At 44.9% G+C, this 25,181-nt stretch overlaps 1 protein-coding gene across 4 annotated transcripts in view; it reads left to right on the forward strand.

Moving 5' to 3' along the window:
- Nucleotides 1-2,685, forward strand: part of ARHGAP12 (Rho GTPase activating protein 12) — a 75,242-nt gene extending 72,557 nt beyond the window's left edge. For all 4 annotated transcript variants that reach the window (XM_036401188.2, XM_036401174.2, XM_036401167.2 and 1 more), the window contains one exon: nucleotides 102-2,685. In XM_036401188.2, the coding sequence (XP_036257081.1) occupies nucleotides 102-276 (175 nt within the window). In that variant the 3' untranslated portion in view covers nucleotides 277-2,685. The remainder of the gene's footprint in view (nucleotides 1-101) is intronic.
- Nucleotides 2,686-25,181: the final 22,496 nt, after the last annotated feature.

Raw genomic sequence — 25,181 nt, forward strand, 5'->3', positions numbered from 1 at the left:
ATAAATACTCTGAATAGCCATTTGCTTTGGGATGTGTTCTTTTTCTGTCATCCTGTTGCCCTAACACTGATACATCTCTTATGTATTGTTTTCTCTTTCAGAGTTGTAGAAAATGGAGAAAAGAACCGAATGACCTATCAAAGTATAGCAATAGTTTTTGGTCCTACCTTATTAAAACCAGAGAAAGAGACTGGTAACATAGCAGTCCACACAGTATACCAGAATCAGATTGTAGAGTTAATTCTACTGGAATTGAATTCCATCTTTGGACGCTGACATTTTTCTTGCAGAAGAAACTGGAAGTGATGGGTTGGCAGCAGTACTCCATCAGAAGGAAAACCTCTTGCTGTATATGATGTTTTATGTTTGTGGACCAAGCAGCAACTTGTTTTTTGCACTTTTGGGGAGGGAAGAAACAGGAGAAATGTTTGACCACTTTAATGCGAATTAAAGACAACACTTCAAATTTCTTTGAAAAGTTCAATATAAAAAATTAATTGAAAAGTTTCTAGTTTGCCTTTTTAAAGTATCATTGGAAAAATTTAATATAGGTTCATACACTGGATTTCTTGGAGAGTAAAACTAATAATCTCAGACTGGATAATCTGGAATTTAATCTCAGAATTATTCCATGTGATGGGGAAAAGTCCTACCATTTTTCCCGATATGGAAAAATTCAGTGAAGTTACATGTTAAGCTTGTTTATTGCAACCTACTTAGATCTGTATGACACTTTTCCAAGGGGGTTCTGCATGCCTGACTGTCCTAGACTTGCGCTACCCGTTTGGTTTAGTTATTCAAATCTAATTCTTCCCTTGATGTCTGCTGCCCTCTGTTCTTCTTTTTCTCCTGTTTTTCTGTTGTTGGGCTTTTTGTTTTGTCTTTTTTTTTTTTTTTTTGTGGGGCTCTTTTGTTTGTTTGTTTGTTTTTTTAATTTTTTTTTACTTCTTTCTTTCTTCCTCTTTTTTTCCCCAGCAGCCTCTCTGGAAGTTCTTTGCTGCTTCATAGAGCAGCACACTATTACACTATTTCAAACACTGAACTTGTAAGAATATCCAGCAATGGTTATTTGTCGTGGGGCATAATAGAAGTAATATTTAATAAACATGTTCATTTTTTCAGGGTATGTCCTGAGCTAAGTTTTGTGTTATACTGATCTAAAGCTAAAGTCCTAAGTGAATACCGACTGTAACACTGTATTGGGTTCTGGTATAATGCTGTGGTAGTGGAAGTTCATTCTTGATGTAAATACAGGCTGTCCTTTTGGTTCCTGTATATAAGTCAGTTCCTGTATAATTGAACACTTTAGTCACACATTTCTAATCATGGGTAGATTAGCTACAGTAGCATAATGTTTCCAGTGGATGTCTGGGTTTCAGCAGGGAAACCGGTTATGGGGAGGGAGGGAGATCTAACTGTGTGCACTTTTAGATGTTAATTACATTTGCGGGCAAATAACTGTAATGCAAATGGTACTGGAGAAATACTGAGTGTGCTTGCTAAATTGTTAATGCACTACAAGAAGAGCCTTTTAGATTATTTAATATGTACAGGATACATTAGAAAAATGTATTATGAATTCTAACATCTGCAGATAGTGAAAGTCATGTTTTGATAGATAGATGTTTGATGGAATCCACTATGCTAAATTTAAGATTTTCTTTTTACATTAATGTAGAATAATTTGTAAAATTGGTTTTGAAAGATTTTGTTACAGGGAGCATGGTCTGCCGAAGATTTTTTTAAATGTATTTTTCTAGACTAACTGCTGTATCTGACATATTTGTTATGTCTAACCTGAATAAAGAAAACCCATAGTTCTTTTAGAGTTTACCATACCCACTTCAGACACCACGAGCCCCCTTTGAACAAGACCAATGTATCTTACCCCTTAGCATGGATGGATACCACTTGTGACAGAGCTGTCACACTGGACTGAAATATGATTGCCTACTTTATAACCTGACAATTTTAGGAACTTCCCAGTCCCCTTCTTTAACAACTTGAATTCTAACATAAGGTTCAGAGAGGGCAGAAGTAATTTATGGATATAAATTTGCAGTCTTTGAAACACATCCCAGCTTGGAGCCCGCTGTACAGGAAGCAGTTACGTTGAGGAGGGGATTGTGTCAGTAGCCCTGGCTCTGCTGTGTCCCTGTCACACACAGCCCTGGCTGGCAGCGGAGGGGACGTGTGGGGACACACTGAGCTGTAACCAGACTGATGGTACGAGAATTTCACGAGCATAGGGCTTGCATGAAGACTTTTTGGAGATGAGTGAGGAGATTAGTAACCTTGTGGCTTTCTCAGTGTCTTCTTGTGGTAATGGTGAAGTCTTGTGGTTTGTTGCAAAGCGACCTGGGTGAGAACTGTGAAAGCCCTGTCTCAGAGGTGTGGTGTCAGCCTCCCTCTGGGCTCTCACACCGAGCAGTGCTGAGCCTGTGCCCTAACCTGCTAGAAAATATTGACTGACTTGGAATCTGTGGCTGTGCATTATTCAAACCCTGCCTTTGGCTGTAAAGGAGGAATTCTTGCTGCTACATGAGAGGGCTTGTTCACCGGTCACCTTTTGTTGCGAGTGTTACCTTTTTCAAAGGAAGAATGCCTTTTTAAAGCAATTTGATTATGAGGATGTCACACTTTTCCTTGTATTCCCCAAAAATAAAGCATTTTGTTATTACAATATTGAGTATGGTTTTGTGCAGTGAAGTTGTCTTAATATTCTAATTTTTAGTTTGGGGAGAGAGAAGGAATCTTTTTAATTGAAGGAGGTGTAGGCAAACACTTGAGACATTCAGGAAGAGGAGGAAGTCCAAGCTGATGGTACATTTGTTATGGCCAACATGAAACTATGTATGTCACCACATTAGGTTTCTTCAGTGCTTGAAAGATTTTGTCTTGTTCTTGCAGTTAGCTTTCTTTTAGGTAATCAAAATGAGGGATTTGCACAAACACACCAGGGGAAAGCTATCTGTATCAGATGAAACACAGTTAATTTTTTTTATAGTCCTCAGTTCAGGCTCTATATCAGATTTCGTTCTGGTTTAAAAGCAATTTAAACCTGAATATAAATTTTTGGGGCCATGACCACTCAAAGGAAACTGGAGGTCCAGTATTATGTATTGGTGCCAGCTGAAATTTTTGTTCCAGCACTAGAGCTGTGTTCAGCTACACAGCAGAAATACCAAACAACTTTGAGCCATGCTTGATCTGTACTGGTTACAGGTTTCTTCACTTTGAAGCTGGAGAGAGAAGTGGACACAGAAAAGACAAGGCAAATATGCACAGTCATTTCACGTAAACTAATTTTTTAATTCTGAGTTGCATGCAGGAAGCTTTATTTACTTGCAAGTGGATAGGTCATGCTTATTGTCCAGGCTCTGGAAAGCCTCCCTATTTTCACAGAAATCCATGATAAATTCCCTTTGTACTCAACTCACTGTATCCTGGCAAGCGAATCCTCGCCTTGCAGCATGAGAGAGAAGGGAGTTCATAGGTAACACAGTATCAGTTTATTCCTATGCTGAGCCCTGACTTTTTTCCCCTTAAAGGGAACAGCTTTATTTAGCCCTAAAGTAGTGATATTTTCAGAATCAATTGGTTAATTCATAAGGCATCACGTAAGGCAGGCACAGTAGGGCATTCTGCTGGCCCAGGGGGAGGGACAGCATGTCTGATGAGGCTGCCTGCAGCCGCTGGGGAGAGGAGAGCTCCTCTGAAGAATCTTAATTAGCCTCCACAATTGGGAAGTTTTGTGGGCAAGCAGCTGGTAGGACTGGATCAGGCCTTTACAAAAGTAGCCCTATGTGAATGCAGGGCTTAAATGAACATTCCCCCTCCCTCCAGCTCCCCCAGCATTCTTGTAAACAGAGCACTTGTAAAACAAGCTCACACTGTGTAACAAACCAACATGAAAGACATTCAGAGGCGACTTGGCCTCTCAGTCCATTTTATTGCCCTGAGAATTAAATGGCAGCTCTAATATTAGTTTCCTACAACTTCCCCATACAGGTTCTAATTTCAGCTGCTACTTTAAAAAAATAAAAGAAATCTGCGTTGTGTTCAGCAAACTTAGAATGCTAAGTGGAACAAGCCGGTACAGTGTCAGTTTTATTTTTCATAGAATCTCATTTTACAGCTTATTACACTAATATATAGTGAGCTGAGGAAGGGGAGAGAGATCCTGAGTGTGGGAGTAAGTAAATGCAGAACACTGAAGGCAACAGACAAAGCAGGTGTGACGGACAAGCAAGATAGCAAAGAAATATTCACTCAGAACTGCAGGAATCCAGGCCAGAGACCTGGGAGAGAGCCAGGCTGCCAAGAGTGTGGGCTGGAGTTGCTTTTTATTTTCTCCTTTTCTTCCTTTGCATGTCTTAAAATACAGATGAAGGCCCAGCTATGTTTTTAAGGATCATTTGCTCTGCAAACAGGTGGCAAAGCAGCAGTTCCTGCCTTTCTCCATCTTTTCTGGAGTGGCTTCTGTGTGTCAGCTCCTCAGGGATGCACTTGTGTCTAACTTCCCTGGACACAAGTATCCTAATGCTAATGGGAGTCAAGAACCATGTCCCTTCAACCAGCATCTGTGCAATACAAAAATAAACTTGTTCTCAGTTTGGCAATGTTGTTCTGGGGGCACTGAGGGTCCCATCCAAGATCCAGCCCTTGTGGCAGCAGATCCTGAGAAACACAGGTGGTCCTGTCTGCTACAATCTCAGCACATAGAAGAAACAAATGCATGAAGCTCAAAAGTGGGAGTATGCCAAAAAAATAAAGCTCCAAGCTAAACTATCTTCACAACTAGTTCAGATCTGTTTGCACAGTACAAATCTGCTCAGAATAGCTTGTTAATTCGTAATGTGAAAGAAACAGCTGTCCTCTAAAAAATTAAGTACTTTAACTAAAAGCTGTCATTTCTTATATCAGGCATTGGAAAATACATGTTAAACATTGGTCAGCCTGTCTATTCATCAAGTGCTGCAGCCAAATGACTGGAATCAAACCACTGGCAGTGTTTCCTGGCCACTGATGTGCCAGTGCTCTCTGCCTTTATGAGGAGGCTGATGCTGAGCTGGTGGTGGCTTGGTGGCTTCCTGCATGCACATGTCCAATTGTTCCAGTAAAGGAGGTGACTAACCTGGAAACAGAACTGAAAAATCACCTCTTTACAAGAAAACCTCTCCTATCAGCCTGGGCTGGGTGGTGCTTGGCTGCAGGGGCTTGACCTGCACAGTGCTGTCCCCAAGCTCTCCTGCTGCTGCAGGGATGTTGTCCCTGGCACTGAGTGACTGAGTGCATCTTCTGTGGGTGCTGGCCTTGCCAGGCCCCTGCCCACACACAGCTTTGTGTGACCTGCTCAACTTGACAGCTTTCTTCTGTGAGGAAAAACTGAGACGTGGTTGTGCAAAAGGTAATGCCCCTCTCTGGCAGGTTGAAGGATGCCACTGTATTTCCTGCTATGACAAAGCTGTTTCAGAGCTGAAGTTCTGTTCTTACTGACACACTAGTCCTGTTCTGATCCAGCTCAGACCTTTTGCTTCCTTATTTGTACAAGAGTCTGGAGCCCTGGAATGTGCTGGGCTCTGCCCAGAGCGCTGCTTCCCGGCAGGGCTGGGGCACAGCCACTCAGCCATACACATTCAGCACAAAGCAGTCATCAGTGTAAAACCAGGGGCTAGAGAATTAGAGAAATGTTCCTTTTCAGGTGATAGTTACAGCAGGCTGTGTGCTGCTCTGTGTTGCAGAGTGCCTCTTCTCCTGTGGTGCTGCAGAAATGTCTGTAAGCCGAGCAATCAGGTATTGCATTTGGCAAAGGGCTGGAGGAAAGCAATGTGTTTCCATGCAACCTCTGAATCCCCATCTGCATTGCTTGGCAGCTGTGAGCCAGCTGCCAAGAGGACAGCACAATCTTCAGGTTTGCATTAAAACACTGCAGCTGTAGGCCAAGATCATTCTTGTTGCTTTCTTTTGCCTGAGCTTTCCAGCCTGTCCCATTCTAATGCATGAAAATTAATAACTTTCTGTCCACCTTTCCTATTTATGGAGTACAGCAGCTCTGTGCAGCAAGCCAGGTGCTCAGGGCCCTTGGGTACAGCTTCTTACCCTGTATATACACAATTTAGTTAAGAGGGGGAAAAGAGGTTTATTATAAACATTGAACAGTGGGCAGCATCATTAGCTTTTAAAAATCATAACTAACTCCCCAGGTGGTTGTCCTAATGTGTTCTGGGCTTTCTTTGCATCCCTGAGATTAAAAGAAAGCCTGAGCACGTGAGGGTGGGATGCAGCACAATGAAATGTTGAGTGCTGCTGTTGGTGGCACAGCAAATGCCACTCTGCCAGCATCACTCTCAGATGGCAGAAGTGCTGCCCATGTTGTACAGGGCAGAGCCTGGGGAGTAGAGCCTTCCCTTCCTGCTGCCTTTCTCATTTGCTAGGTTGTGATCTAAGGGTCTTGGCATGTTGCAAGCCAGACATCATCATTGTAGCGGTCCTCCCAGGTTTTGGAGAATCTGTGAATGGAATTGGCAGTCGCCTCCTGTTTAGCCAGGGGCTTCCTTGTTCCCACTTGGCCATTCATGGTCTCTAGCAAATGAAAGCTCTTCTTCTGGCCAAAGGCTTCCTTCCCATTTTTGTCCTAATGAGTAGTATCAGCTGAGCAAATCTGTCTCATCAGCCATGGCAGCACTCACAGCCCTGCTGGTGCGCAAATCACTCTGCTTGACATCTGCAGGGACATGTCCTTGGGAGGAGCAAAAGCTCACATTAACAGCTGATAGATCAAAGTGCTCCAAAATTTACAAATCTACTCAGAAAAGTTGGCAAGGAGAACTGGCATTAATTATCAGGGAAGAAAGTGAAAACCATCATGGGCAGCTGCACTGGGTCCAGGCAGAGGAGCTGTTTACTCTGACTCCTTTCCAGAACAAGTTTAGGTGATGTCAACACTCAGGTAGGTAACTCTTGTTACCCTTGTGAGCCAAGGCTTTTCTGAAGTGCCAGAGACCAGAGCACTGGCAGAAAGTGCTGCTCCATGGGCTGGGCTGTGTGCAAGGGTGAGGGAGCCTGAAGCAGCACTGGCAAACTAGGGCACTGCAAAGGGGCTGCACTGACCCCCAAAACCAGACTTTGGACAGCAAAGAAGAAGAAGAATGGCTTCCAGGAGCTGTCACTGAAGCAGCAGCCCTGGCACACCCTGCTCTTGTCTCCCTAGAATGCCCCACAAAGCCTCACAAACATCCTGGACAGGGCCAGGGCCACAAAATGGGGAAACCCTGGGGTTCCCCTTCCCTCCTCTTGGCAGCACCCTCCCCTCTGTGTCTCCCACAGTGATGACCATCACAGCTGCCACGCTGTCCTGCCCTACTCTGAAGTTTCCATGAGTCAGGTCATCTGGGCAAGAGCTGCCCCAGCAGCTGTGCCCTGCACAGACAAAGAAAAGCTGGAATTATCTTTCTGCTCATGGCATGAAAGTCAACACTGAAGGACCATTGTTAGCTACCTTGTGGCAGCTGGAAGAGGTTTTGGACACAGAAACACCAAATACATCTAGCTTGATTATTATTTTGAAGACAAAGCTTGTTGTGACAATGAACTATTTAACTTTGTAATGGGTCTCAGCATCTTGTAATTATGTGCAAAAAATTACAGCTCTGAACATTCAGAACCAAGATTAAAATAAAAATAAGGTACTAGTACATTTGGCTTAGTCTAGCAGATTTGGCTGACAAATTAAAAGAACAAACAGAGGTGCTATTTATTACTATTTTATGTGAGCTGGTGATCAACACTACACCTGCAACACCAGGAAGAGGGTGACAAAGCTGAACTTCCTGTCATTTACAGGAACCCATGAAAAGCCTTTAATTCAACCCCTGCAAAGCCATTCAGTGGTAGTTTGGGGTCTAGTAATGATTTCCCCACAGGGCATTGCTGTGTGGAGGATATGGCCAATCCCGTTCCTGACAGAAATTCAAGGTCTACAAAGCAGAGCCTCCATTTCCCTTTTTATTCACACAAAGTGGTCCCCAAGCAAGTCACCAAATCCTGGGCTGAAGCGGTGCAGCTGGAGAAAGACTGATTGTCCTTCTCAGAAGGCCCGGCTGACCATCCAGCACCGCTAGCACTATGGGGGCACTATCCCGATCTCCGTGGTTCGGGACAGCACCTAAGGCAAACCCTGTGCTGTGAGAGCAGCGTGACCTTGTGGTAGGACATGGCTCGGCTTACGGCTACAGTCAGCAGAAATCAGAGAGCGCTCTCCAGCTGTGGTGAATCCAGGTCATTGAGTCCCTGGGAACCAACAGCCAAAGACAAAAAAGGGGAAGTTGCAACAGCTTATAAGGAGTGAGGGAAACAAGGGAGGAGTCAGTCCTTGGATGAATAGGGTTTCAGAGGGGAGTGGGATACAAAAGATTGACTTAGGGAGAACACCAATGGGGATAACTTGAGGGTGGGGCCCCGGCCCCTGAGCCAATCACTCGACGCTCTAGCTGGAAGTTTCTAGAGAGTTCTAGAGAGAAGGGTGGGAGCGCCGAGCGACGGACAGGGCAACGGGGAGGGATTTGAGAAAGGGTACATTGATCTCCAAGGCAACTGGGGAGGAGTTGGGATAACTGGCAGCATAAAGGAGGGAAGGGAGAACCAGGGCAGAACTATTGCATGATAGGGGGAACAGAACAGTCCAACTTACAGAGACACAACACAACACTGGGTGAAGTTGAAAGAGCTGGAAATTATAACCCAGGGCAGAGCAGATGGTGCAGTCAAAGTGAGTTACTGCTCCTTTGATCCCACCATCTGGGCCCCCTCCCACCTGCCCTGCAAACAAACCCTGGGCAAAGTTGTTGCCCACCCCCAAAGCTCTGCTCCCCACCAAGCTGCCCAGCATCTCACAGTCTTGCACGAACACATTTTATAATTAAAGCACTCCAAAGAGAGAGAAGACAATTAGGAGGACTCTGGTCCTCTTTTTGCAACCTTAACCCTGCTCCTGTTCAATCTGGCAGAACAGCACTGTCACCTTTCCCCAGGATAATGAACTTGGCTCTGTCAGACCCTTTCCTAGGGAGGTGAAATATCTAACAAATTCTGGCCCCTGTTACCCATTAAGCACAAATTGCTTCAGAATTGCCTTGACCTCATCGCATTGGTCATCCTTGGTCCTGGTCATCATCCTCATTACGTCTCCTCTGCAAAGCACACTTAAGAATGCTACCAGGCTGCAAAAAATCCCTCTTCTCATCCTGCTTCTGCAGTCAGACACTGGATGTAGCTCCCTATAGGCAGGAGGGCTCCAGCTCCAGGCACAACAACCAGGGCAAAGTTCTGGGCTGGCCCTTACCATGACGGGCATGAGCAGGAGGCACAGCCTGGGCCAGGGTGGGCTGGATCCTCTGACTGCAGAGTTCCCTGGAGAGCTCAGGCAATGCTTACAAACACAGGGCCAAGTGGGTATTCCAGGAAAATTTCCAGGCCAAGTTCTCTCCTTGCCTGAGACCTCACACTCATTTCCTGTTTGTTTTACTGTCCAGTTGTTGGCTACCAGTAGAATGAAGGTCACAGCTCAGTTTGTTAAAAATACCCACCCAGTTATCTGCTGGATCATATTTATCCTGTGTTTTCCTGGTTGTAAGCAGTCCTGGAAGGCACAGGACCACTCACCTCAATGAAGGCAGCCAGTCTGGGAGTATGGTGTTTTATCATTGCCTGCTTTCTCCCAAAAAGTGCCATGTGAGGGCTCTGAGCTCCCTTTTGAGGGGGTCTCACAGCCTTCCCTTTAAGAGTGCTGTGAGGTCTCTGGCACAGAGCAATCTGTTCACAGCATAATTATTCTCTGCTAAGGCCTCAGAGACCATGAGGCTCCTGACATTTTTCACTGCCTGGAGAGGGGTAATTTTTCATTGCTTTCCTGAGGACTCTTGTACTTTACAACAGTAATGGAGCATCCAGCTACACCAAGCTGCAGCCTACAGTTTATTTTTATCTCTTGATGGGCATAAGCTGAAAGACTTCCAGCTAAGATCAGGAAAATGGGGAGGTATAAGCAAAGCTAGTAAGTACACAGAAGAAGCCCCTAGCAAACCACAGATTCTATCACAGTGCATGCAACATGCTTTTGAAATTGTATAATAACAAGATATGCTTTACTAAATACTAAGTAAAAAGTAACAGGAGAGACTAGATCTTGAGTTACAGCAAGATAAATAAATTCTGAAATACAATCAGCAGTATCATACATGCCTCTAGCTTCATCTGTCCCCAGCTATAAATCCAGAGGCCAAATCCAGCTGCAGCTGGTATGGGACTGTGTCAGCTGAGCTGCTGGTTGGGAAAGACATCACTTCATCTCTGGGATACATACTGAGGAAAAAAGAGCCCAGAAACTGTACTTTGGCAGGATCTGCACATCTCCAGCGAGTTATTGCATTTTTTCACATAGTCTGTTTAAAAGAAAGTAACTGTAACAGAAATCACTCTTGCAAGCTGCTGGTAAAAAAAAAAAAAAAAAACAACGAAACAGAGCAGAAAAAGATTGAAATTATAGCTCCTATTTGAAGGGCCATTGCATGAAAGAAGTGTTTGCAAATACTTCTGAAATCTAACATCTAATCTAACTTAACAAAACAGATCAGCAACAATCTGCAAGCCTGAAAAATAAAAACATCTGAGTTTTGCCAAACCTTTCCAGTGATTTGCGAAAGATTCATTTCAAGCTCTAAAAAGGGAATTATTTCTGAGAATGAAAATGTAAATGTAAAGCAAAAATAAAACTCTTTTAAAATTTATTTTTCTGGTAGCATTCCCAGTGCTGCTGCTGAAGGGCAGCAGGCTGGGCTGCCTGCTCAGCCTTACAAAGAGTGTGGGGAGAGGGAGGAGGTACAAACAGGGCTGAGGACGCTGCCCTGCTCAGGGCAAATCCCTGCTCCCAAGACAATCGAAAGCCTTCCTGCCCTGCAATTACTTCTCTCTTGTATTAGAAAATCTGCACTTAGGTGACAGAGTAAAAGTCAGGTGAATTTCTTTGGCACAGTCTAGGGCAAAAATTAGGTTGATGCTATTTGCTCCAGACAGGGTGGGTTTTTTCTTTTCTATTCCTTTTAAACCCAACCCGAAAATTCAAATTAGGCTCCAGCTCAAAGCCTTTACCACCAGGGCATGAATGCTAAATAGCCTGTTCCCAGTCCAATCTGTTCACTGCTTGGCTAATGATTATTCTCCATAGAAACCTCACCAGAGTCAGTTATTATTCTCTCCTCATGCACTTGTATCTCTCTTGTATTTATATAAGATTAAGTAGCCCTGTTAAGTTTTTACCTCTCTGATTGGAGCTTATTTTAACCTCAATTAAGCCATCAGCCTGGGTTTCTGAAGGCAGAGCAATAGCATAGCCATTATCATTCTCTCCACCTTTTGTATGAAAATTATGTTGAGGATTGGTTGCTTTGGGGATTGCTCTGTGGCAGGTAACCAACGCCGAGAGTCGGAGGATAAATGGTGCCAGACTCCCAGAGGTGCTGTGGCACTGTGTAATTATTGTTCCAGACAGCTGAAAGCAGCAGGGTTTCTGGTTCCCCTGCTTAGTTTCAGTCTGCCATGATTGCTGGCACAGAAAGATGCTGATTGTAAGTAAACATCAATTATGCCCTGCTACCCCACTGCTAACATCTCTGGGCTTGCAAGAAACAGAAGCACAGTGCTGTGCTTGGCTCCTACTACCAAAAAAACCATCTATATGGATTTCAACATCCAGGTTTTGTCTTGCTTGGTCAAGGGACATTGCTCCTAAATTCATCCTCATGAATAATGAGAGTTATGGTGCTCTTTGTATCACTACTTATGTGCTGTACGTCAATGCTGTTGCTAATATAATGACTAAAGTACTTATTCTTTGAAGAAGGCATACCCAGGTGATGCAGCAAGCAATTCTGTTATCTTTTCTGGAGCAGAGGAAGCATTTTAGAGTCTTTAAAAGAAAAGGAAAAAAGGCAACCAACCAACAGGGCAAATATAACTTATCAATCATCCTATATGTCAAGGTAATTCTTTTCAGATGATGTGTTTTTTTAAATGTCAGCCTATTCCTTACCCTTTTTTATGTGGCTTTGGGATTTCTTTTTTTTCTTTACTAAGGGAGGCTTAAAAATGCAGAGCCCAGACATGTGGCAGATGACAAGCCCTGCTCCTGGGGCTGTGGGGACAGTTACAGAGCGATTTCTGTGGCACTGGAAATGCAGCCCCGACGCTGATGGAATTTCGCTGTGCTGTGATTGCACCGCACTGCAGTGAAATGGGTTCAATTTGATTATCTGGCTTTTCCAATTCACCTATATTTACAACCTGCCTGACCTCTGGGGGAAGGGGAGGACAGGCAGCCAGTCATGTTGGAGACATTTCAAAAGGTCAAAGCAATACAGCGTTTACCACTATAATTCACAGGCTCTACAATTTGGAGATAGCGCTCTCATGACAAAAATTGGCAGACGAACACAGTTAATGTGAAATATTTATCTATTCCCAGAGCAAACACAGAAAGAAGAGAATGCTTTCAAAATTCTTCCCTTTCTGCTTTTGGCACATGATGATGTATAAGTGCATAAAAGCAGTGTGCAGACAATACCTTCTCTTTTAGAAGTTGCCCTTGGCTGGTGCCAAAAGGTTTGTGTTGGACTGGTTACCTTGTTCACAGCCTTGGTGCTGATGTTAACACATCTACAGCCCCAAAGGGAGGATTTTGAGTGTGTTCCTGCTGATGCTGTCCCCAGATGGGTGCTACCCTCTGCACCTCCACTAACTGTGCTCAGGAGTGAGGCCTCAACCTCCCTCCAATGTTGTACCAGCAGCTTGGGGGTGGGTGAGAGCAGACAGTCCTCTGCAAACCTTAATTAAACTTTGTTGTTGTTCTATTATTTCTAGAGTCCCATACTGCTGTTGTTATCAGATTTCTAGAGTCCATACCTCTTTGGTGTGTTCTTATGGCTGCAGATCTTCACTGACTCCTTCTGCTGCATGCTGTTCTCTCTCAGGTCAGGGCTCCTCCAAAGCTCTCCCTGACTGGCTAACCCATCCCCTTTTATCCCAGTTATCTTCATTGGTCACAGCTGCAGCCCATCAAGGGCAACCAGGGACCTCTGGGGCAAAGCCTCTATACAGATATTCAAATACATTTCCTCTACTGTAAAACTTCACATGCAGTCCTCCTGTCCTGAGGTACAGATTCATTAAGGTTGTAAACAACCACCACTCATCCCAACTGGTTAACCAAGAAAATGGTATGTTGACTCCAAAGCACTATTTAAAAATTCTTGTGTACTTTATAGGCCCCAGCAGTCAGAAAGTAAGAAAAGCATCTTCATGCTCATGAGGTCTGTGCAGGTGTCTGTTTCTCAGATTTCCATCCCTCCCAAGCCAGGACCCCAGGCCCAGGTGGCCATGCAGTCTGGATCTACATTTTGCACCTCTAACATCTTTGTTTTTAAGTACTACTTTTTCCTAAATGTCCCCCAAAGTTAAGCCTTCTGGTACTGGGGACACTGTGAGTTATATTAGTTTTATTTTGAAAGCTGGACTGGTTTTGGGTTTTTTTTTAAATGGACACTTTGTATGACATTTCTGAGAGCTGCTGTCTATCATTTTACATCTTATTGGATTAATGTGTAAGAGAGAGTGGAGTCTGAGAGGCAGCTATAGGACCTACTTCTTAGCATCTTTCATCTTCTCAGTAAAGATGTTTGAAAGTCAGCCTAAGAGTGCAGAGCAGCTTGGAATAAGGTACAGCCTCAGCTCTGTGAGTCAGCACAGATCAGCACTGTGAAGTGTTCACACAGGGAAGCAACTCAGTCAGATGCTGCATCACATCCCCAAAGGATCACTTGAGGCTCATGCAGCCTCTTCCTGCAGCTGCCATGAGCTCTTGGTCCTCTTCTTAATCCCTAACAGAGGTCTCTGGTGACAGCCAGACCCTGCACAGGGCCCAGGAGAGGAATTTTCTCTGTGGGACAGGCACTGGCTTGTCACTGGCACTGGCACTAGTGCTGGTCAGACTCTGTAGGCAGAAAATATTTTGTTTGTGTGTCTCCCTCTGCTTCAGTCAGCACCACATCACCATCTTGCACCTGTCCCCACGTGGGTATTTGATGACTCACTGAAGCAATAGCAGCTTGTAGGGAGGGGAAGAAGAGGAAATGAGACCTGTGTGCTGTTGGATATGATAAACCAAGTGAGCAAGGAAGAAAAAGGAGTGTGCCAGAGGCACAGACCATGTTTATGAAGTGTGTTTAGTTCTCACCCACAGAGCATCTCCTCTGCAGCCCAGCTCACCCTCACAGAGGAGGAACCCAGCTCAGATCAAAGAGCAGCTCTCTGGTTAGAAGGTGGTTGAAAGCAGCTTCTGCTTACACACAGGACTTAAAAAAGAGCTTTGCACCAGAGGAAGCAAATGCTGCTTTAAGGTCACAGTACCTGGCACTAGCTGGGAGTTTCCATGATCTGGGAGCAGGACGTGATTAGGCAAAGTGCTTTGGGGTGTCTCATCCCAGCTCAACCACTGGCACACTTTTGGGGTTTTCTCCTACATTGTAAAGGCTGCAACTTGTCTTTACCTCTAGATCCTTTTAATAATTCTCTCTTTGCTCTATCTCCTTCCATTTCTTTTTCCTCACCTTGCATTTTATGTCTCCCATTATTTAGCAAGAATCATTCACCTCCCTCCACCCCTTTCCTAAGGCATGTCATAATTTATAATTATCAATACAGACAGTTCAAAATTCTTTAATATAAGACCATTTTCTGGTGAATTATAAACCCATCAAGAGCAGAAAAGTTTACAAGGTTTGCTGTGTGGGATTTCTACTTTGGCTTGTAGTGTTTGAGAGACACTGTCACAAAACCTGCTCAGAGAAACCTCAGAAGGAGCTCAGAGGAAGACCCTGAGGTGAGAGGCCTTCAGTGGGGAGCATTAGCACATCTATTGTTCAAGGCAGAAATTCAGAAACTGGCTGAGAGGTCTCATGTTAGTGATGAGATTTTGTCATTTCCATGCAGCTTGACCAAATTTGGCCAATTTTTGAGTCTGTGAAAACTTTCAGACTACACATGGGCAATAAATTCCAGCTGGAGGTTGCCAGATAAAATATCTTTGCTCTGAACATGTGCCCTCTGCGGGGCCATGAGATGCCAGATGAGCTTTCTACACCTCCCCTTGTGGGGCACAAAGGACCAAATTAAAGCTATTTCAGAAACCTTAATTTTAGAGGCCCCTTTTATTAATTGCTTGGCTGAATGACCTTACTCGGAGCTGTGCAGACAAACAAGATGAAGATTCCCACTGTAACAAAGCCATTGGAGAAATGAATATTTGCTGTATTTAGAGTATGCAAAATAAAGCTTTTATTAGAAATATGTTCATATAACTGAAAATGTCAAAGGTGTGTCTTTATTGTTTGTCAAAAGAATTATTTAATTACTTATTACTTCACACTGCATTGCCAAGATTTACACACTAGTTCAAATAACAGAGTTGCTTAAAAGAGCAAGATGATGTCTTTACAGAAAAAGCTTGTGCAATTGGCATAAGCTCATCTTGGCTGGGCTCTGTCATGGATTGTCTGTAATATCACATTGCCAGGACACAGGGTAGAAAGGAGAAAAGCCCATCAGGCTAAAGCCCAGGATGCAGAATGCTGAGAAGGGTGAGAGACAGCTCCTGCAGGAGTTTCTCCCTTCTGGAAACCAGGCTCAGCAAAAGCCTTTGTGAAAGTGAAGCAAGTAGTAAAAATAACAAGGCAATAAAAAAATGAAAACAAGACAAAAATATCCACATCAAGAAACAAATACATCTCCAAGGCAGGACAAGGGAGCAACTCAGGGAATTTTTCTGCAGATAAGAGAACTTGGTAAAAAATCCCCAAACTCTCCACCCTGCAAGTCATGTCTGGTGATGGGAGGATGGAGGATTGGATGGACTGTGAGTGCAGCCATAGCTCACCTGTGTGGGGAGGACACTGCGCTGTTCTCAGAGCTCACTGAGACCATGGCTGCTGCAGAAACTGGCATGCAACAAGGACTCAGAAGGTACAAATCTCTGCCAAAGCCACCACCTGCACTGTCAGGCACGTGCACGCTGAGCAGAGCCAGTGGAAGGTGGATGGTGGAGCCTCAGTCTCCAGGTATGAGGTGGCCAGAGGGCAGCCTCCCAGGCCAGGTGAAGGAATGCCCATGAGCCACAGGAAGAAATGTCATACAACTGACAAAAAGTTGCTTATAAAAAGTCTACAAAGGAAAAAAATACCCTATAGTGCTTCTTGTTACTAAAGGTCCTTTTCTATTTTTCTTTAATTCCAGCTGTGAGCAGAAGGAAAAGCTTTTAAAAAGAGGCAAGCAAACCTCTAACCCTGCATAGATTCCTCCAGGCTGTTAACAGCTCTCCAAACAACTACAGCTACACAGCCTTGGCATTCCTGATCTTTTACAACAAACTGGGCTTTGAAACAAGATTTTCCATGTTTGCTTCTTCATGTTACAAAAATTAGAAAGGAACAAAAAATTACAGGCTGCACCAAAACACAGGGACCCAGAGGGACATTCCTGAGCGTCCGCCCTGTGTCTGACCCTGGTCTGGCACACGTAACTTGAGCTGCTCTGGAAATGCCAGCCATGTCAGTGGCCATCAGGAGTTTTCCTGCCAGGGCTGTAACTCCAGCAGCAGGTTGCTGAAAAGCCACAGAAGAACTGCAGGATCTTTGTGGTACAAATGGGCAGTCAGTGCCACCATTCCTGTCATGTATGGCTACAGGCTCTCTGGAACTTTGCCCTGATGGGAGCAGGCAGAACCACAGCATCACTGTAGAGATAAGGCTGCAGGGGGCTTCTGGAGGTCAGCCAGGGACACCTAGAGGAGGCTGCCTAGGACCATGCCCAGATGGCTTTTAAATATCTCCAATGATGGAGACTCCACCACACCCCTGGGTACTGTGCCAGTGTTTGATCACCCTCACATGAAAAAGTGTTTCCTCACTTTCAGAGAAAGCCTTGCACTACCTAAAAAGTTTTGAGCACTTATGCTTTAGGTTCTTGTGAAGAAGCAGGAGCAGAAAGGAATAAAACCCACTCTGCCATTGCTTCTTTGGCAGCTGGCAGGCAGAGTCTCCAGCCTCCTCTCTTCCTACCACAATTTTATTGACTGCTGGAATAGTGGCTGTAGCCATTGACAATGCAAAAATGAACATGCATGCCCAAATTGATAACAGATGTTGGGAACATCTCAGAAAATACAGGAAGCCCTAAATTAGTCTTTCACTGAGATTAATATTAAAATGTCATCCCAGCATGGTGCAGTTCACAGCAATCTGCCAAGACAAAGAAAGCCATTAAAAAAGTTAAGACTGTGCTTTAAGTCCAAATAAGGGAAGAGAAAAATGGAAGTTTACCCTAAGCTATCCTTAGCTCACCTTACTATGTCTGGATGTGGCAGGTTGTCAGAGAACTCTCCAAGAGCCTTGGGAGCAGGTATGCAGCAGATCAAGTTTTCAGCTCCCAGCTGGGCAAGAGGTCACTGGTGCTTGCAGACTGGAGCTCACTATGAACCTCAGCAAAACCTGGCTGGATTTTAAGCCTGTGTTTTTCAGTCTCCTGACATATTTAGGCATGGGGTGAATTTGCAAAGACCCCAGCATCACAAGTTTTATACAGAGAGCCTTTGGATTGGACCAAAAAAAAGTCCAAAAATTGGACTTTTGTTACTCTCTTGCTCTCCCTTCCAGGTGTTTCAGAGGAGTCTGAAGAATGTCTCACTAAAGAGACCCCCACAGAACATCCTACACTTGTTAGCTGATTTACAAAAGAAAGATAGTGAAGTATCACCTTAAGGGCAGTACAAAAACCATGAAAATTTGCACTGACTATGATTTGACACCACAAACTGCCTGCTGCACATACACAAAACCCACACTTGGGAAGGAATATTGCATTGGGCAAGAGCGAGAATGTGTGTAATAGGGTTGTGGATTCAATGACTTCAAACGAAAATGAACATGTCCAAAGAAAAGGGATGTTCAAAGAACAATTTTGTCTTCTCCTACATTTCGGTGCCTTTTGAAACTATCCTGGTGCAAAAGAATTCTCTTCAGGCACAGGTTTTTAAAGAAAGGCTTTGAGAAGCTTTGCCTAAGAAATTAGTACTTATGATGCAGCAATAGAAGGAGATCATGATGAGCAAGAGCTGGTTACAAAGAAGAAAAAGACAGAAGCCAAAGGGAGCTGGGAAAGGTCAATAAGCACAAGTAGAGCACAAAGCAGACTACAGCAATTACAGCATCATTCTGCTCTTATGCCAGTACTGTACCTTGTTGAAAACATGGTGCTTTTCTGTTCCCTGCAGCATAACTCACAAACTCGCAGGATCGCTGTGCCAAAAACCTTCAAGTCAACATACTATGTATTTATATCATTAAAGAAATAAGAGGTCACTTCATCCATGGTGTTTAATCTGATATATTCAAAACATAAACATGTTTTGAGTGACAAGGCCTAGTAAAGTCATTCCATAGTTTCCTGCTATGAAATTTCTCCAAAACTTCTGACTGACTGTTGCTACAGGTGCATATGGGCACAGCTGGAATACTCACTACAGCAAACTCGTGCTCCTGCAAGTCTCCATATTTGCTCCCTGTGCTCTCACATCCCTCTGAGATCAAAGATACCACCATGTCCTGGTTCACAGCACAGCAGGAGCAGAAACTGGAAGTGACACGTTTAGAGAGTGGTCCTTTAGCGCTAGCACAGGCGCCGTGAGTTGCCACTCGCCTTGATATTAAACAGGTGTTAAACAGTAGGCAATTTTATACGTTTCTTTTACCTGGAAAGTGTCTGGAAAGCAATGAAAACCTCACAGAGAAGTTTTTGTGAAATGTCAGAGGGAAACATCTGTTATTTGCAAACCTAATAGGAGGGAAGCACTGCAGAGAGAACTTTCTCTTTGGTGTGTTTTTCCCATGCTGGGCAATGCTCCGTTGGGACCCTCACTCTTGCCTGCTGCAACACTGCTGGTTGAAGGTTTTGCCTGCAAGAGCTGTAGAATCTAAAACTGCCAGAGGTTCAGGCAGGACCTGAGCCACCAGAGAGCAGGTGGAGTGAGGCAGCTCAGCATTGCACAGGCTTCCTAGGAACACAAGGCCATACAACTTAGCACCATTTTGCCTTTAATTTGTTGCATTTCCAGCAAAACTTTAAGCACCACTGCTGTTCATTAAATTATGTCACTTGTCAGGAAAAAAAAGGTTATTTCAGGGTCTGTCACTTAACTGAAGTTTAAGGAAGGCATTAAGGAGATTCCAAACACAGAGAATAACAGGTAGAAATGAATCAGGAGCACTTACAGGACAGACAGATCCAACACATTCCTCCTCCCAGCATTTACTACTGGCCACCACCCGTAGGTCACTGGGCAACTCAGACACAGCTTATCCTGAGGGATAAATTTGAGATGGCTCCTGAAAAGCTGTTGCTTCTGTTGCAGGTGCAGCCCTGGCTGCTTTGCTGGGGCTCAGGGAGGAAAAGTGGCACTTTTAGAGCATCACGCAGCTGGTGTTTCAGCCTCCCCTGACATCCTCTGCTGCCCCAACCCCAGGCACAAAGATGCTGTGGGTCTCCACTTTGTCACAACCTCAGAAACTACTCTTGACAAGAGAAGTTTGACTGGTGATGCAATGTGTCCTAGTAGAGAGAAAAGGGGCTGCTTTTCTATTTAGACCTAAGGCTTGAGCTTTATCCTGAGTCTGATGTACACCTCAATATTATTTATTTACAAACTCAGGAGATCTGAATTAGATCAAGACAAGCAAGACAAGTCATACTCAGTCAGAGTCTCATTTCTCCAGTCTTTTCTTTATTTTTCAACTCAGTCTGAGGGTAGCAAGGACTGGTATCCTCTCACATCAGGGGAGAGAGGTTAGCAGGAGGAACTGCAAATTTTTTCTCTCTATCCTATTAGCAGGTGATGACCAAAGCAGAAAACAAACCAAGTCTTGGAAGACTTCTGTTAACTCTGTTCAGCTTAGGGCAAACTCTCAGAGCAAAGAAAGTGGTTGTTTACTGTTGTGCTGTCAGCTTTTAACTGCTTGGTGTGACTGTTTTGGGTAGAAGAAGCAGCTTTTGTCCCATTCCTCTGCTGTACTTGGCTCCTGCCTGCACTGGTTTATTGGATTAAAACATACAGATTGAGGGGGTAAACTAGCCAACAAACAGGCATGGAGTCCAGTAGGCTGGGGCAGAGGGTGGTGCAGTGCAGGCTGCCAGCCCAGCACCCACACCTGGGAGCATTGCTCCTCCCTGGGCATGCCTCTGTTGGGGCACCTCTCCATGGGCACCACCATGGCTCACCCCTGGGTGAGAAGTCACATCCATGTTCTCTTGTCCTGGACTCTTCTTCTGGGTTTGTGTGGGTCCATTTGTTCTGTATCTGCACCTGCCTAGAGAGCTCCTGGCATAATTTTGGACCCTGACCAAGTACTTGCAATGTCCTGGAAAAAGCCTCAGGTGAACTCAGTCCAGGGCCTGTGACACAGAGCCCTACATATGCAGGCATTGGTTAGTCACACATTTTCATGGTCCTATTTAGCCAAAACAAGATGATTAGCACATGGATGGAGTGAATGTAGGAGGGAAACCTTTACCAGACATTCCTGCACTGATTTCCATGGGCACAAAGGCCATGTGCTGGGGTGCAGCTGCTGGCTGCATTGAGCCACTAGCTGACACTGGTTTCTGTAACCCTCCAACCTGTAAACAACAAGAAAAGCAAAAAACCCTAACAAAAAATCCCCCTTGATTTTGGGGGGTAGAGGAAAAGGGACCTGTGCACATACAGGCACTTTCCTGCTCAGGCAGGGGCTCAGCCAGGTGTGCTGCTTTTCCTCTGAGTAATCTGCAGAGACACCAGGATTGAGTTGTGCCAGCTCTGCACAGGCTGTTTGCTGCTGTGCTCTATCCCCACGGAATTTGCCATAAGCCAGGCTCCTAAAAGGCTTAGTGTGAAGTCCCTTACAGGAAAACTATTTGGCATTCATCTGCTGCTCAGTTCCAAGGCAGGTTACCTCGGATAGGCTGCAAAACCATGATGTAAATACCTACAGCTTTGCATTACAGAGCTAACCCAGCTCCTCCCACCTCAGAGCCTGCAGGAGAAAGGCAGCAAGTGCCTCCACAACCCTCCTGCAAAGAGCTCTGCCCTCCCTGGCAGCAGAAAGGCTGCTGTGTTCACAGAATCACAGAATATTCTCAGTTGGAGGGGACCACCAAGTCCAATACTCAAGCAATAGCCCCTGCTGGGATTGAATTTGTGACACACAGACATCAGCTCCCAAGGCAGGCAGTGTCCTCGAGCACAGAGGATCATGAGTGACAAATTAAGAATAACTGTCCCATCTTCATTATTATTCCAAAAAAATTCAGAATGTAGCAGGAAATCTGACCTCTGTAATTGCCTTTTTCTCCAAAGCAGTAATCACATGAAATAAAAAGGTTCCAGCTTTTCACCCACAGGCATACTTTTAACCTCCTGCAAATACACAAAGATGATGCACAATGCCCATATTTTATCTGCAAATGTTACATTGGGCTAACAGCCCAGGCTGAAACAGATGGGCTTAGGTTCTAAAAGCAAATAATGTGTCCTGAAACACTATTTCAGCATGTGTTCCCTTTAGAAGTATGGCCTAAAGAGAAATTCTAGGTGCACTGAGGGACGGCTGCTTCACCTCTGAGCAAAGTGAAACCTGTGCTTTCCAGAGCCACAGCCTCTGCTGCACAGACCAGAAAGCCCAACCCATTCCTACCTGTGCTCTGCAAGCCACTTTCTCCAGCCTCTGCCCCTTTTTCCTCCTTTCAGTTGTCTTGATTTTGTGGGCTGAAGCATTTGGACACTTACTGCAGGAGCCTTTTCCCTCACAGAAGCCCCAAGTCTTGAGTGAGGTCATGAGCTTTGTGTGAATGGCTTAGCCCACACTATTAGGAGCCCCTTTTTAAAGTATATATTTTTTAGGCTATACTGACATCTGCAGGTGCACCATAATGGATTTTGGAAACTAGAGATGCTATCTTTGGTGAATCAGCCTCCAGGTTTGCAATGAAAAGGATGATTGGGATGATTGCATCCCTGGGAGTGAGGGGGGAGGAGGAGCAGGGCCAGCTCCCACGAGAGGGGGCTGCACACTGCAGTGGCCAAGCCCTGCTACCAAACCCTCCCTGCTGCTAAGAGCACTCACTCCTTCTTCATGGAGTTGTTCTCAGGCCAGCAGGCCAACTTTATAAAGAACCTGCAAGGTGCAGCTGCTCAGAATTAGCAAAGAATTGTATTTAGTGATATTTTGGCTGGTATTCAAACCTGTGTTGATCAATGTTTGCCTTAGTTTAAACAATAGCCATAAAACCTACCTTTGGATAAATGCAGGATATTGTAGATGAGAATGAGGGTCAAATTAACCTAGGTCATTGTTACTTGAATTTATAAATGCCTATTGAAATTGTATTCAGCCAGAGCATAATGTGCTTTGCAAATATTCTCAAATTTCTAGAGTTCTGATCGTAAAGTGAACAAGTGAACATCTCTGATGCTGGAGATGTCACTGCAGAAAGATGTCACACATTCTTCTAAATCAAGTGGTACCTTGCCTTTAATGAAGCTGTAAACAAAAAATCCATGAGAGATGCCACTTGAAATCATTGAACAACAGGTGCCAAGACAGGTGGGAATTTCTGCCACTTAATGCATGCCTGCAAGCTGCAGAACTGAAGGAAATTGCCTGAAGCTTAACTACCCGTGACATTGGTATATCATAAGAGTTTTGTGAAGGTTATGATATACCAGTAGTTTTTCTTAGATATGTCCTTTGTGAAGTAAACAAACACAGAGAATTATCCTCATTTACCTTCCAAAGATTTTTCTGGCTTCTAAAAATATTCTATTACCAATACAAGACTTTCTGTAGTATCTCATTCTGAAAGCATTTCAAGGCATAAGGATTTGGACAGTCATTGTGCTGCTTCTAGGTATTCTTACACTATGAAAAAAGAATAAATAAATTAACAAGACAGAGTCCTCTTTGTTTAAACAGAGGGACTTCCAGTATCTAAGTTGTGATTTGTTTGTCTCACATCAAATTAAAACTTAAGCTCTTTGCCCAGGGTTTAGAGGATCTCACCAGACACCCAGGCCTGCCTGACCACAGGGAGGCCTGAAGCAGGGGCCTTCAGGGACACAATTCCCACTTTATCCCTGCAAACTCTGCCTGTGCAGTCCCAGGACCTGCACCTGTGAGCCCTCCAGACACCTTGTCACTCATGAGAGGGGCAGCAGGGACTGATCCTGGACGCTGTTACTTTTTAAAATGAGATTGCCATGGTTGGGTACCAGGAATTAGGTGACATACAGATGAACACAGTAAAGCAGAAAAAAGCCTGGGATGAAGAAACTACACTTTTTAATCTCAAAGGTCAGGCTCTGCTCACTTTGGCTTTCCAGGAAGTCCTACTGAGGGTAAAGCAGATCCTGGAGCAGCTAAAGAGAAGAAGTTGGACTGTGAGTGTGCTAATGTTAGAAAGCCTTTCCCCCTCCCAGCCAAGACACTGCATGTGAGTGCTGCCTCAGTGCTCCTGCAGGTGCAGAGCTGCATTTGTACCATTTCCTGGGGCTGGCTGAGCTGGTGGGTTCCTGGAGAAGGAACTGAGGTGCCATTTCCCCTGTGAGCTGGACAGGAAGGGGCACAGGCACCTCCTGTTCTGCTGAGATCTAAGTGCCCCAACCACAGCAAACAAGAGGAGGCAATTCAGCCAACACAGCTGCACAGTGCCTGAGAGCCACATCCAGAGTCAGACTGAAGCCTTTGAGCAGCTCTCAAAAAATTGCTGCCGAGCTTAAAAATGATCCCAGCATGTGCTGGTGCAGAGTGCCAGCCATGGGTCAGGGCCTGTGAGCATGAGAAGCGACCCTCTAGTAACACCACACTCTCAGTACACATCTCTCAGGGCAAGATGCACAAACAAGGTTTTTGAGACATTATCTGCCAACTAGAAGTCATGGATGGCCCTGAGTTATGTCCTGGAGGTCTCTGCACAAAGTATGACTGCAGGGAGTCAAGTCCCTCTGGGTTTTCATTACACAAAGCGCGATGAAAACCAAGATGCAGGGTAAGAAATAACCCTGCACAGCAATTAGGCAACACTCAGATCTGTCTTGTGCACTGGCCCATGTACCCAGCAAACAGAGAGGTCCTGCAGCAAGAGCAGTGGCTTATCTCTAGCTGAGATTGACACCCTTGGAGCTACAGAGCCTGTCCCTCAGGCAGAGCTGTCGGCAGCCTTTTATAAATCCTGCAATGGCATGCTGCCTGATGAGGTAGGAGGCAGAGGTACAGCTCTCCCTGGCCATGGTAGCTTCAGGCACGCCCCTGCCAGACCCAGGTGCTCTTGTAGTAAGGGTCTGACTGAGGGCAAGGTAGCTCTTCCAGTCCCCAGAGGAGAAGCCACTTCTTTTGTCTCACAATACAGGACAAGGCTGGAGAGTTGGAGCCTGAGTGGATCAAAGAGACAGAAAACTCCCTCAGCAAGTCAGGTACAGCAGCTCTGAGGCAGATTGCACTGAATGTGAGCTTCTCTCTTCCATCCATTTAACCACCACCATGAAGTGCCTCAAATGGAGAAAAGCTGATCCTTCTGACTTGGCTGCACTGGGGAGAGAGGCTTTCAAACATTCTGTGGAGACAATAAAGGCTAAAACCACTAGAATATCAGCAAATATTTACTGCCTTTGCTCAGTTACTGGTTGCTCAGTTTATACTGGCATCTGGACAGAGATCTTGCCTTATATGTGAGCTGTGGAGCAGCTCAGCAGCCCACCAGGCACACCCCAGAATGCCTGGCAGCATGGAATCTCCCAGGAGTTCATCTCTTAGCCACACTTTTACCATGTGGTTGTTTGCATCCTTGTTCTCAAATTCAACAGCACAACCTCAAACCAAGCAGAGTGTCCATGGAGCCACCATTTCCATCACAGCTTTACACCTGTGGAGAGAAAACAAACCTCCTGTCTCTGGGATTCCACAAGAAAAGCTCTGGGGCAGGTAAACTCTGTAGTAGTCACACATGGTGTGCAGCATGGCTGACAGCCATGGACAGGAGGCAACCTGTCC

The sequence above is a fragment of the Molothrus ater genome, chromosome 1, assembly GCF_012460135.2.
Source record: "Molothrus ater isolate BHLD 08-10-18 breed brown headed cowbird chromosome 1, BPBGC_Mater_1.1, whole genome shotgun sequence".
NCBI lineage: Eukaryota > Metazoa > Chordata > Aves > Passeriformes > Icteridae > Molothrus > Molothrus ater.